A 12787-nucleotide genomic window follows, 5' to 3' on the forward strand; every position below is an offset into this window, starting at 1 on the left:
TCTAAACTGCAGATGGTTGAATCAAGCTATCAGTGTTATCAGACTTATTTCTAACTAAATGCATCATGAAGAGTAATAGTTGAATTTTTCCTCAAATTTTACTCTATACATATTTATTCCTATTCAGTTAACTTATAGTTTAGTTATGCAATACACAAATATTTATTCTACTTTATTCACTTCATATTGTATCATAAAATAATCTCTCTCTTGAGAACTCTTCATTAGCATGCAAGTGATCTTGTCATCTCCTATCTGAAATTTTTTTCCATTGGCACCTTAAGCAACTTTGGGAAAATCTCGCCATCTTGGTATGATATACAGGGAGCTTATATCTTTCCATGCTGCATGTGTGTGATATTCAATAAGATATTCTTTCTTGTTGATTGATTCTTTGCTTATACTTGCAAAAAAAAAAAAAAAAACCCCATGTTCTGTTCTTTATCAACTCTCAAAATTTCTAATCATTCTTATATATCCCATCTGAGTGTATCTATACAAGCTCTTGCTACTTCCTGATAAATGCTTGTTTCTGTATTAACTCATATTTATCCTTCAGGTCACAGCTTAGATGACACTTCCATACATAAGCTTTTTCTAACCTCTGATGTAAAGCAGCTATCCTTGCCTTAAACACTTACCCTATCTTTTACTATACTGATCATTGCCATAAAATAGTGGCACAATTAATATTGGTTTAATGAAGAAATGGAAATAAACATTTACTTTTTTTAAAAGATTTTTCAGTATTTCCAGGAAGACTTAATCATTCTTCTCTGATTTCCCTTTCATTTTCTGAATCATCTCTTTATTCTGTAATTGTGTGTATACCTCTACACTAGACTTTCCAATTTGAGAGGACATATCAGGTTTTCTTTTTACCTAACTCCAGCTCATGCACTATTTACTGAATAATTGAATAAATATGTACCCAAAGAATATTTTAATATTGTTCAGAGCCTGCTGTACTATATAAAACATAAGCCTTATGACATAGAGAACTAGAGTATGAAGAATCAGAGAACTTTATGGGGATGAGATGGGGCAAGAGACCTTGTTCAGGGAATGGAATCCTGCTACTCTTACTATATATAATCAAGTGCGCTGACTAGAAGTTCCCACGGGAAGCCCACAGTGTATACAAAGGAAGTTTTACTGAAAATACGGAAATCCAATAAATAATATAAATATTACAGTAGATAAGTGTTAAAAGCTACTGTGAAAATCTTTATATGATGGTTCTAGTGTGGTTGTTTTGGTGGCTAGAGAGGGAGAGTGGGGCACATAAGTGGGGTACATTGTATTTTCCCTGCTCTGGGATTTTGCTGGCATATGCTGATTGTCACATCTTTACCCCTGCCCACTGTACTCACATTGGTCTGCCGTATTGTATCTGTTTTTACATTTCTAGTGTTACCAACGAAGGATTTATTACTATTAGTATTTCAGAATATTTCCTCTTAGTCTTATTTTCTGTGAATAATTTTTAACAGTTTTCTTTCATTGAATACAACCTGCTTTTAAAATCTAACATCATGAAAAAATGTTTCCCATATCTTTAAATCTCTACAAACACAATTATGACAGTATAGTTTCCTACTCAGTAGCGGTAACTAATTTAGACCATTCTTCCATTGTTATTATACCCCCTCCATTTATTTATATATTTATGTATAATGTATGCATGCATGCATAGATTTATTGCCTTTCTGTTATTGTATTTCTGCTGTGGTTTTACTAACTACAGAGACCCAGTGCTCTCCAAAGCAACTTTTCTAGAAGTGTCAAGAGACCTAGAAAAGTGGTGTCAGATGAAACATTTCCTCCACCATAATTTATTTCTTTGTTTACTTCTCAAGTGGACACTGTAAAACTGAGGTCTCTCTGACAGTGGGAATGTCATTGGCAATGCTTTATCATGTCGTCTATGTTGTCCTCCATAGCTTGGCAATAGGTTCAGATTTGATTCTTTTTTCCAGAAGTTACTGCCTTCCAGCTAAGAAACTTTAAAGATATTTGAGATATTACCTAATTGTGTATTCTCTATATTCATGTTAAATCTAGTAGTATAGAGGCTGATTTTTGAGTCATGCTTAAGTTTATTGCATAGCTTCCCACATAAGTTACAAAAGAATGGTGTTTAATGTCTTTCCAGCTTGCTTTCATGTCTCGCTAGTCAGGTTAGACAAAGGGAAGTCAGAATTTATAATTTTCCAGTTTATCGAGTCATACAATACTGATGGAATGTGCTTTTGGTAGGAGGGAATGAAAGTCTTGGTTTCTAGTTAACTTAATTTTCCCAGAAAAGATACAATTGTAATACTGTGGTTATATTTCTAAGATAGTATTTTTTAAAGGCCTTTTGTTTCCTGTCAAATACAGAATAATATGAAGGATTAGTTTTATAGATATGCTACAGCAGTAGATAACACTTGTAAAGAGTGAAAAAGGAATTATTTTCACAGGCATTTTTGTGCTTCAGGAAACTTTAGAGGTCATTCTGGTTAATATATAATCTCAATTCTTCTGTATATTTCATAGTTACAAAACTGAAGGTAGGTAGGCAGTGGGTGGAGATGGGAGGGCAAACCAAGATTTGCGTCAGCAAACTGTGAAGCTAAAATTTCATTCAGCCCTAGTCCACTAATTCCAACACTAGTCCATCTCCCTAAATATGCATTACCATTTAATAGTCATAACCTATTTGATAAACCCTGATTTTTGAGATTTGATAGCATTTTTTCTTATTTTATTAGTATATTATTAATCTTTAAATCACCAACATTAAAAGATCATAAAACTCAATTGAGCAGGAAAAAGACAGATTGTAAATGAACACAAACTTTGTCTCATTATTCAGACATAATTTCAGCTGCAAAGACACTGGGAAGGGAAGGTGGGCCTAAGCAGTAGTAGCCCCCCACTTCCCAAATCATGGCATTTAGACCATGATCTTCCAAGAAGTTTTTAAGATAAGAGAAAAACACAAAGAGAAATGAACAAATATCAGAAGACTCATCTAGAGGATCAAGGAAGCCTTTTTGAAGCAGTCCAATATAAATTACATTGAAACTACTGCCTGAGTTATGAGTTGGAGTTAGAAAAAGCCAGGAAGAATTCTGGCCGCAGGAGGAGAACATGTACAAAGATTTCGAAGTAGAACAGAGGAATGAATGCAAGTCTGAAAATGCCAAAGGCTAGATGAGTGAGAACACAAAGAAAAATGACAAAAAGCAATTGTTGAGATTTTTCTCAAGTAAGATAATCCTGAATCAGGTGATGGCAGGTCTCAAAGGCCATGTTAAGAATTTTGGATTTTATCCTAAAGGCAAGGGAAAGCCATTTAACACCATTAAGAAGAGGAAATTTCAGAGTACAGTGACCATGTAAATTAACATGCAAACCATGAATCTTTTGAGAGTGAAAAGGTGATCTATTGAAAATTTTGCTTAGAAAATAGCTGCAAACTGTGCTCTCTGAGGCAAACTAGGTTGAGAATCCCCCTTCTTAAAACAGCTCCTGTTTGTTGACTAATTTTCCCTTAGATGCAACTCCTTAGAGATGCATTCAGGGTTCGTGGTTGCCCTTCCCTGCCCAAGCTCACTGAAAAGAATTCTTTTCCCTCATTTCTTCTTTCATCTAGTTGGCATTTTGTTTCCATTTATTGTAGTGGGGAGAAAAAGCAGGGTGAGACTGGAGGCATAAGAGGGTGAAAAAGAATTCACCAGGAATTGAAGGATTGAAGAATAGAAAAGGCAGATTTATTGAAATACATTGCTAAGAAAATCAGCAGGAAAGACAGGAGAGGTCAGCGCCTGAGGGGAATTTCAGGCTATCTTTTATCCTCTACTTTCACAGGCTTTCTAACTGGGGTTGCCAGTTTGCACCAGTCATCTTTTGGGCTGTCTGGTCTCCAATTCTGACCTTGACACAGAAACATGTCCTGGCCTCTGCTTCTGCATTCCTGGAGCTGGGCTGGTTTTTCTGGCCATGGTTGTCAGGCTTATGGCCGTGTCCCCAATTTATTCAAGTCTCCCAAACCTGCCTGCTGACTGGAGTGGGACCTTAGTTTTTAAACATATTAAATTGAACCCCATTACTTAGCCCTTCACGCCCATCCACCAAAAACCTTTTATCCTCTGTATGAATCTACATCTGACTCTTAGAGCCCTCTTTATGCAGCCTTTCTTGGATTTGCTGTGATAGTTTAGTGAGAACAGCATTACTGAAAATTTGATCATTACTAAGTTTGGAATGCGGTCTCCCTCTAACTCCACACCAACAAACTGGCAAAGAAAATTTGAGAAGTTGAGGCACTCTTACACTACACTTGCTACTTCAGACTCAGGTGCTGAGCAAGAACATGATAGAAACTCAAGAAATAGCATTGAGTTGTCTACTGGATTTGAAAAGCATCTGGTTTTCCAAATGAGGTCATGCATCATAAAGGACCACCCGCCCCCCACTTGCCTTGAATCCTGGATCTCAACTCTTCCATTCATTTTGGTGTGACCTTAATTAGGTCATTTTAAATTTATTGACCTGTAGTTTATTTGTGGAACAGGAATAATATTAAAGCCTAACACAGAGACTTTGAATGCATATTAAATGAAATAAATTTATAAAGCACTTACTGATAAATCCACAAGTAATATTTATTTGGGGATATGATTTTATTTTATTTATTTTATTTTTTTTAAGCAAATGTGGTTTTAACAACCAGCCTTAGGAATAAGCTCCTATAGCTTCAGTTTGCTGGTTTCATTGTACTTATCTTTATCTGCCTGTTTTTCTAAAGGGACAGATGAAGTTAAGTTTCTGACCCAGTTTCAAAATAGTGAGCCTCAAGGAGAGGATGGGTCATTTAAGCCCACTCTACTTAAAATTCTTCAGAGATAAGACATCCAGGAGAGGAAATTATCCTGTCAATAGCAATATCTCTGAAGTAAAAGCTATCCTAAGGATTTGCTTTGAAACACATAGATGTGCATTTTGCCTGAGGGAGAGCTGAGGTTAAATTGAGGAAGATGCCCTGGTGAGTTGCCCTAACAGTATATTAGAATTTAAGTTGAGACAGGATGTATTACTATATATTATACTATGTTATGAATGCTACAGCAGTATATTGACTATATTCATGCAGATTTAGAAGCGTATATAGCTGTTATAGAGCAACCCCGATATTAAACGGGTTCCTGGCTGTGGGTCCTCACCCGCGCGCTTTAAAGGGACTTATGAATACTCTACTACAGACACACACAAAAGGGTTAATAAAAGGTTTATTTACAAGAGAAAAAGAAATAAGGAAAATGTACAACTCAGGGAGAAAATAGGGAAATAAAGTCTTTAATGCGTCCTACCCGATCCGACGACCTGAAAACCCAAAGTCACTCTCAGAGCTGGCCAGACGCTGCGGGCTGGTGGAGAGCCAAAATGGGGGATCCCCAAAGCCCACGTGTCTGCCTTTTGTATCCACCTGGCTGCTTAACCCCACCCTCAGGTCCCAGCCACCTTCCCTTTGGTGGTGATGGGATTTGGAGTTCCCAGTGTCTTTGGCTTTGACCTGGGGTGGGGGTGGAGTCCACAAAGCCTATATGGAATTTGCTTTGGGACATCCTTTTCCCCCTAACATTACCAGCATTTATGTTTTAGGGAAACCTATTGTTCTCCCAGCCTTGGTTAAATTCTGAAGGCTTACAATAGTTTCCATTACAAAGAAAATTTCATGTCAATACACGCATTGCAGGTAAACAAATTGTGCTGCAAATTATCCCTGCAGGAACATTGGCATGGAAGGCATTACAGTAATTTTCCATCAGAGAAATTTTAATAATGTAGGTTTCAGGATAGAGCATACAGTATTTTTTTTAATACTGCTTCTCAGATTTTCCCAGGCACTTAGAGACCTACATTGCCCTTTGTGGGGCCACTGGATTTTCTATTAGCACATACTCTTTAGCCAGAGTTCCTTCTCAATCAGTTGAGCATATCCTAAGAAATAAGAAAACCAGCTGTACATCCAATGCTGTAAAAATAATGACATCATTAAGGTTTAAAGAAATGTAGGACAGTGCTACTCTTTAACTTGCTTAGATGAGAGGCCAGTAACTGTGATATCCTTTTCTCCTTGTAGCCAAATCATTAAATCAATCTTTTCTCTAACTGTGGCCAAGTCATTGAATCATTCTTTAACTTAAGTTGGATCTACAGTAAACCAAAGGGTGCATTCTTCAGTCATTCTTTCCAAGGATAAAAAATCCATAGTGCTTTGAACTCATCTCTTTACTCTAAAGAAAGTTTTGTTTTGTTTTGTTTTTTATTTTCCCAAGACCCAAAGTTCAATTATGTCTACTAATAGCAATTTAAAAGCATTTAAACAAAATAGCCTTGACTTCTAGGCTTCTAAAAGGGCACTTCCAAAGTAAATCTTCCTTGTTTAACAGCTGTCAACTGTCAATGAACTACAGGTAATTAAATTTGAAGATAGCTTTATGGCTCAGAAAAATAGATAAAATCCTTGGACCAGAAAGGTCTTAAGTTAATGTAGTTATTTTCCCCTTTGGTATTTGAATTAATGCAAGAAACTGATTGTTTCCTAATGAAACAGGTAAAGAAAAGAAGAGAGCCACAATTATTTGTTACTTGCAACTTAAATCCAGTTGAGCCCATTTTCCCAGCTAAGATCACACACTTGGTTTTATTTCAGTATGGATTAGAAAGAGAAGGGGAAAAAGAAAAAAAGACCACCTTTCAAAAAAGAATCCAAACTAGGGCCTCCCCGGTGGCGCAGCAGTTGAGTGCTGGGTTGCAAAGCTGCCCACGGCCTTTGCAGCACCAGTTCAATCCCTGGCTGCTAATAAATAAATAAATCTTTAAGAGTTTTTTTTTGAAATTTTTTTTAATAGAGGCATGTTTTTATTTTTTTATTTATTTGTTTGTTTGTTTTGTTTATACATGCACTGGGTACAGTCAGAAGCGCGGGAGGGTGAGAGAATTCACCAGAGTCAGAGCGGGAGCAGAGCAGGCAGAAGGACTGAAGTACACTGCTGAGGGGAGCAGCGGGCGGCAGGAGAGGTCTGCGCCCCATGTGGGACCCTCCTCCAGTGGCCGGGGAGCAGCCGGGGATCGAACCGGCGCTGCAGAGGCCGCGGGCAGCATCGCAACCCAGCGCTCAACCGCTGCGCCACCGGGGAGGCCCAATAAATAAATCTTTAAAAAAAAAAAAAAAGAATCCAAACTAAAACCATGGTGAGTGGGGAAAGGTGGTAGTTAGAGCTTGTGAACATTCGAAGGATGGATCAGCTTTTTGCATTTCTATAACAAAAAAAAAAAAAAATGAAAACCTTAAATCCAAGTGCCTAAATAATGCAAATTTTCTTCTTGTTTCTTGTCTGGTATATCAGAAATAGTCCTATGATAGAGCTATTCCTAGGTTACTTCAGTAATTCAATGCTTTCCTACAGAACTCGGCTTTTTTTTTTTTTTTCTGGATTACTGCTTGCTACTTGCAGCTAGAAATCTTTGTAGCCGTGACTGCTGCAAGTAGTTGCTCATGTACCATAGTCTAGAGGTAGAAAAAGAAATTACCTCTTGTTTTCTTTTTCTTTTTCTTTTTTTTTTTTTTGGTGGCTAGTTTTTAAGACACAAAAGAATACTTCTCTTTAGATCTTTGTAACCAAAAAAAGCCACAAGGCCTGATTTAAGCCTCTTATGGACTAGCATGATGGGACCTTACAGGTTGGCATAGATCAATTCTGCTAAAAGGGAAGGAAGGAAAATATGTTAGGCTGAACATCAGTACTGTCTCCTGCTGAAAGGAAGACACATAATTCATTACTGTGTGCTGGTGGAATATCCTTTGAGCTATGAATTAATATAACTAGTGTGTAGATGAGGAAATTGAAATTAAGGGATGGAGCCAAGATTTCAACTGAGAAGTGTCTTATTCCACTTACTTATTCCACATCACAATGTTTCCTGAACATCCTGATTCATCTTCATTTTCAGTTACTATTGTTCTTTTTTCATCTCACAATCAATGAACCTCTGTGCTTTGCTTTTCACCTGAGAGGTACTCTTCATCGGAGCTTCTACACAGTTTCTTTAGGTTATGTACACTTAGAGCTTCACACTGTCCATGAGAACTGGCAGTCTCTACCTTCAGATTTGATATTTCTAATCACAAATTAATTGTGTAGTTTTGCATGTTTGTAGGATATTTCTGCTTTGATTTGAATTTGCCAACACTTTAGTAATCCCTCTACCAAAAATATCTCCCTTATAGTAGTAAAGGCAAGCTCATTTCTCCTGTTCTTAGTTTACAAGTTTGGAAGGCATTTACATCTTCCTTTTATCCCAGGACCAGCTTGACATAAAATCATTCCAAATCCTTATTTTAAGTGTTTTTCATATCAGTTCTTCTTTTCCATCTCTAGTATATGAAGTCTTTATCAACATCACATCTGGAAAAGCATCTCTTAATTTTCTACTCTTACATGCTCCAAAAGTATCTTGCACTCTCAAAAAGGTTACTTAAAAAAAAAAAAAAAGATTTGTATCATTGTTTTAATTTCCTGACCAAATAATTTGAGTAGATCCTACATTTTAATAAAATGAGGCACTGAATATATTAATAAATATAAATCAAGCACTGTAATTCTCTATTTTCTCCCTGTGCAAAATTTTTTCCTATATTTCTGGCTGAAGCTTGATGTCTTGTCCTATGGCATAACAGATTGTTACTCAGGTACCCTCCAGACAACAGGATAGGTACTCTTTTCATTACTTGATGTGTGTTAGCAATTTATACTTCACAGCACCTCCGTGATGGACTCACTATTATTATCCTGACTTTACAGATGAAATACTAGAGTACAAAGGGGTTAAGGAACTTGCCAAGTACAGATGGAAATGAAATGGCAGAGACAGTATCAGACTCCAGTGCTTGGGTCCCAGAGACCATGAACTCAGTTATATTTTTACAGAAAGAAATCATCCAACCTTATGTCTTTCATAAGATGAAAACCAAACTATAAAATACCCTGAGTTTTAGGTAAAATCAAGGCTGCCTGTGTCTTCAGCTTTTATTGGAATCTGTGTTTTCTCTCATGTTTTGAGCTCCTGATTTTTTTTTTTTCCTATCTCAGCAATATACTCTAGTCTAACAGGATTTTACTTTCTTCCTGAATGATATCCCATCATCATCTCTTGCTCTGTCCATGAGGGAAGCCGTTCTAGTTTCTGGGCCAGTGACACCACCACTACCAATGGTGTTCCCTGTCTGTGAATGATTCTAATGAGGTTCAGTAATTGGGTCAACATGCTGCATCTCACATCTCCTATTTCCAAAGATGTGTCATCTAGTCTATTGATTCGATGATCTTCTAATGCCTTTTGTTTTTGTCTCCTCTTAAGACTTATTCTTAATATTTTTCTGAAAAACTTTTTCCTAACTTCATTATTCCTTTCACACATAGAAAATCCTACATTTTGCTTTCATTTTATGGACAGAATATCAAATAGTATGCTTTAGGGTAAGAGGGTAGTAACTTTATGGATTTAATTCCTTAAATTAAAAAAAGGAAAATCTGTATTTTATCTAATAGCATGTCTTTGTTATAATTATTAAATATTGATAATATTAGCACTATTTAAATAACTATTAGAACTTAATAAATAGATTGAATACTTTGTTATGAATAAATTGAATACTACCTGCATTAATTAAATTGATTTCCCTGGGAACTCTGTAGAAGTTACTACTAAAGTTGCTTTTTACAAATGAGGAAATTAAGGCAGAGAGAGGTAAAATAACTTGTTTATGTTGCAGGAAGTTTAGAGCCACAAGCTGACTTCATAATCACTATGTTGATTATGGTATTTTCAGATTATTTGCTACATATAAAACTACTTGAAGGAAATTATGGAAGACAGTTTGCATTGGTGAACCCAGAAAAAGGTCAAATTTGTGACTTCTCTATCTTCATATATTGGCTATAACCCACATGCTCACAGAATATATACACGGTTTCCTATGGGAATTCTTCTAATTTCCAATTTTGATTTACAGTGAACAATAGCAATATCAGAATATCTAGAAATTATTTATAATTGAATCACTAAAAATTTAGAAATAGTTTGTCATCGAGCAGTAATTGCCAAAAGTAGGTCTTTTGTAGTTTGTCACTCTCTTAAATTCATAATCAAAAGAACAAATAAATCCTGAACCATTCAAAGGAAAAGACTTAAATCATGCAAAGGAGCATTCTGACTGAAAAAAAAAATGAATCTGCCATAAAGATGATTGATTTTTTTTTATCATCATGATGCATTCATATCTTCAAAGTTTAGCTATACAGGCACATACTTAAAATAAAGGAAGTTAAATAACAAAAGTCACTGATCATTAAGATACTGAAAATGTAAAAATTCAGAACATCTGATAATTCTTATTTTCTTTTTTTATATATTCATTACTATAATCTTATTTAAGTGACACTGCATTTTGAGTGAGTTGTAATGAGTAGGTTTACTTGCAAGTATTTTGTAGAAAATATATTAAACTAGTTATAATCATGTTGAGAAGTATAATAGAGTAAAAAATAATAATCCTAAATGATAATAATAATTATATTATTAGTCCAATAATAGAACATTAGGAGAGGCTAGGATGACATACACGTGTAATTGTTTTTAGTTTTTGCTCAGTATGCTCATTTACTATTTTTTTGATTGATCTCTTTTAGCTAGTTTTAAGCTAATGGCAGACAATAACAAATATGAGTTGAAATTGTCACAAACTGTCAATAATTTTTCTATCATGTAGTATTCAATAAGCTTTGACATTGCATTTATTGTTTTATGTATTTTTTTCAGCACGGAGACAATAAATAAAAATATCCACTAATTTAGCTCTACTTTAAAATTATTTATTATTGTAAGATGAAATGTATCTTGATTTTTTTTGGTTAATATTTCTGTAAACCTTATGATTAAAATAATTAATTCATAGAACCAAGCTACTCTAGTTTCATTTATGCTGTTCACTATTTCAGAACTTCGAGAAACGAAGACATCTGAGTACTTCAGCCTAACCCACCACCCTTTGGACTACAGGATATTATTGATGGATGAAGATCAGGACCGGATATATGTGGGCAGCAAAGATCACATTCTTTCCTTGAATATTAACAATATAAGTCAGGAACCTTTGAGTGTAAGTTTATCATTTTTATGAGGGCTGTGTTCACTAGGTGCCATTGTCTTTAAAAATTTCAAATATTAATGCAAATAAAAACTTATGTATTTCATTACAATAGAAAATACCGGCTATTTGTCAATAGTTGGATGTTAGTACTTATTTCATGGACTGAAAATATAATAAATTCACTTTTTCCCATATAGTTTCACAGTTTTTAATAATCCAAAACTTGAAACTAAATGAAAAATTATTTATACAAATGTATACACAATCCTGTGTATATGTGAGAAAAAGAGAATCATGGCATAACATGAAAAAATGATCAGCTTGAAGAATGAACAATGTTCTCATCTGTATATAATCCAAGAAGGTCTTGAAAGGAACAGTTACTAAGTATACACTTATTTGAAGATTATAGACTGTTTTTATTCTTCTATTTCACAAGAAGGAAATAAGTTGAGCTTCACTGTAGTAAAATAATAAGTATAAATTAATTATCAATTTATTGCAGCAAGAAAATAATTTATTATTTTACCTATGTGCAAAAGGCTGACAATTAAAAAAAACCTTCTTCACTGGCAGACCTGACCAAATGTTGTGATGATTTAGAATGCTAGCACATTACATCAGAGGGAGAATCTCTTGGATTATATATTTGTTATTTCAGCTTTTGAAGTATTTAAGAGCCTGTTTTAATGAAGTCTACCAACCCAGCTATGTAGATTACCAGAAATAATATTAAACTGATATAGCAATATAAATATAACTCCATTGTGATGTAAGCAGTTAAAAAAGTCTACCATAAATCAAAAGGAGGAAAATATACATTATATTATGCACATTTGTTAAAGAAAAATTAATGGAAGAAGTAACATAATTGTTAGAATAAAATAAAATCACTGTTTACTTCATTTCATGAAATGAAAGAATAAACCATTTGAAATAGAAGTATCAAAATACCTTGACGTCAATCTGTTGCCATAAAGTAAATGAAGAGCACTGAACTGCCATATACAAAAGTGAGATTATACAACCTTTATTTTCCTTTCTGAGCAGGTTTTCTGGCCAGCATCTACAAACAAAGTCGACGAGTGCAAAATGGCTGGCAAAGATCCCACAGTGAGTACTTAAAAATCTCCAAACTTAAATATTTGGTCTTTGAATTCATGTACCTTGAATGCAGCCAAATGTGAAACAAAGGGTGTTGGCATTTCAAATCTTCTGCTGGACACATGGTAAAAATGTAAATGCAAAGAGATTGGAGCTCTCAAACACTGTAACTAAGGAATTCCTGACAGGGTAAAAATGTCTTGCCTTGTATTCATTATTGCACTCTGACACTCTCATGATGGATTTCAGTAATAATCCCTGTTCCAAGTGGATTCAACCTGCAGAATTCTCAGCAGGCTGCTGAAATAATGATAATGCAAGTTTCTGGAGCAGCTCCCAGATACCATGTGGGCTTTTCCAAAGACTCTTTGCTAATGGGTAGTGGTTAGTCGGCACATTCCAGAGTTATAAATCACCAGTGATGACTGGTATCTTTGTTAATTGAAAATAGCCATAGGAACAAAATCAAGACAGATA

The 12787-nt window shown here is 35.0% G+C and overlaps 1 protein-coding gene across 1 annotated transcript in view; it reads left to right on the forward strand.

Annotated features, from left to right (window-relative positions):
- Positions 1 to 12787, forward strand: part of SEMA3C (semaphorin 3C) — a gene marked incomplete at its 3' end in the record, with an annotated part of 141043 nt that overhangs the window by 63699 nt on the left and 64557 nt on the right. The window contains exons 2-3 of the mRNA XM_084229583.1: positions 11055 to 11215; positions 12257 to 12319. Coding sequence (XP_084085709.1) covers positions 11055 to 11215; positions 12257 to 12319 — 224 coding nt within the window. The remainder of the gene's footprint in view (positions 1 to 11054; positions 11216 to 12256; positions 12320 to 12787) is intronic.

Source organism: Talpa europaea, assembly GCF_964194135.1.
Source record: "Talpa europaea genome assembly, chromosome: 3".
In the NCBI taxonomy this organism is placed as follows: Eukaryota; Metazoa; Chordata; class Mammalia; order Eulipotyphla; family Talpidae; genus Talpa; species Talpa europaea.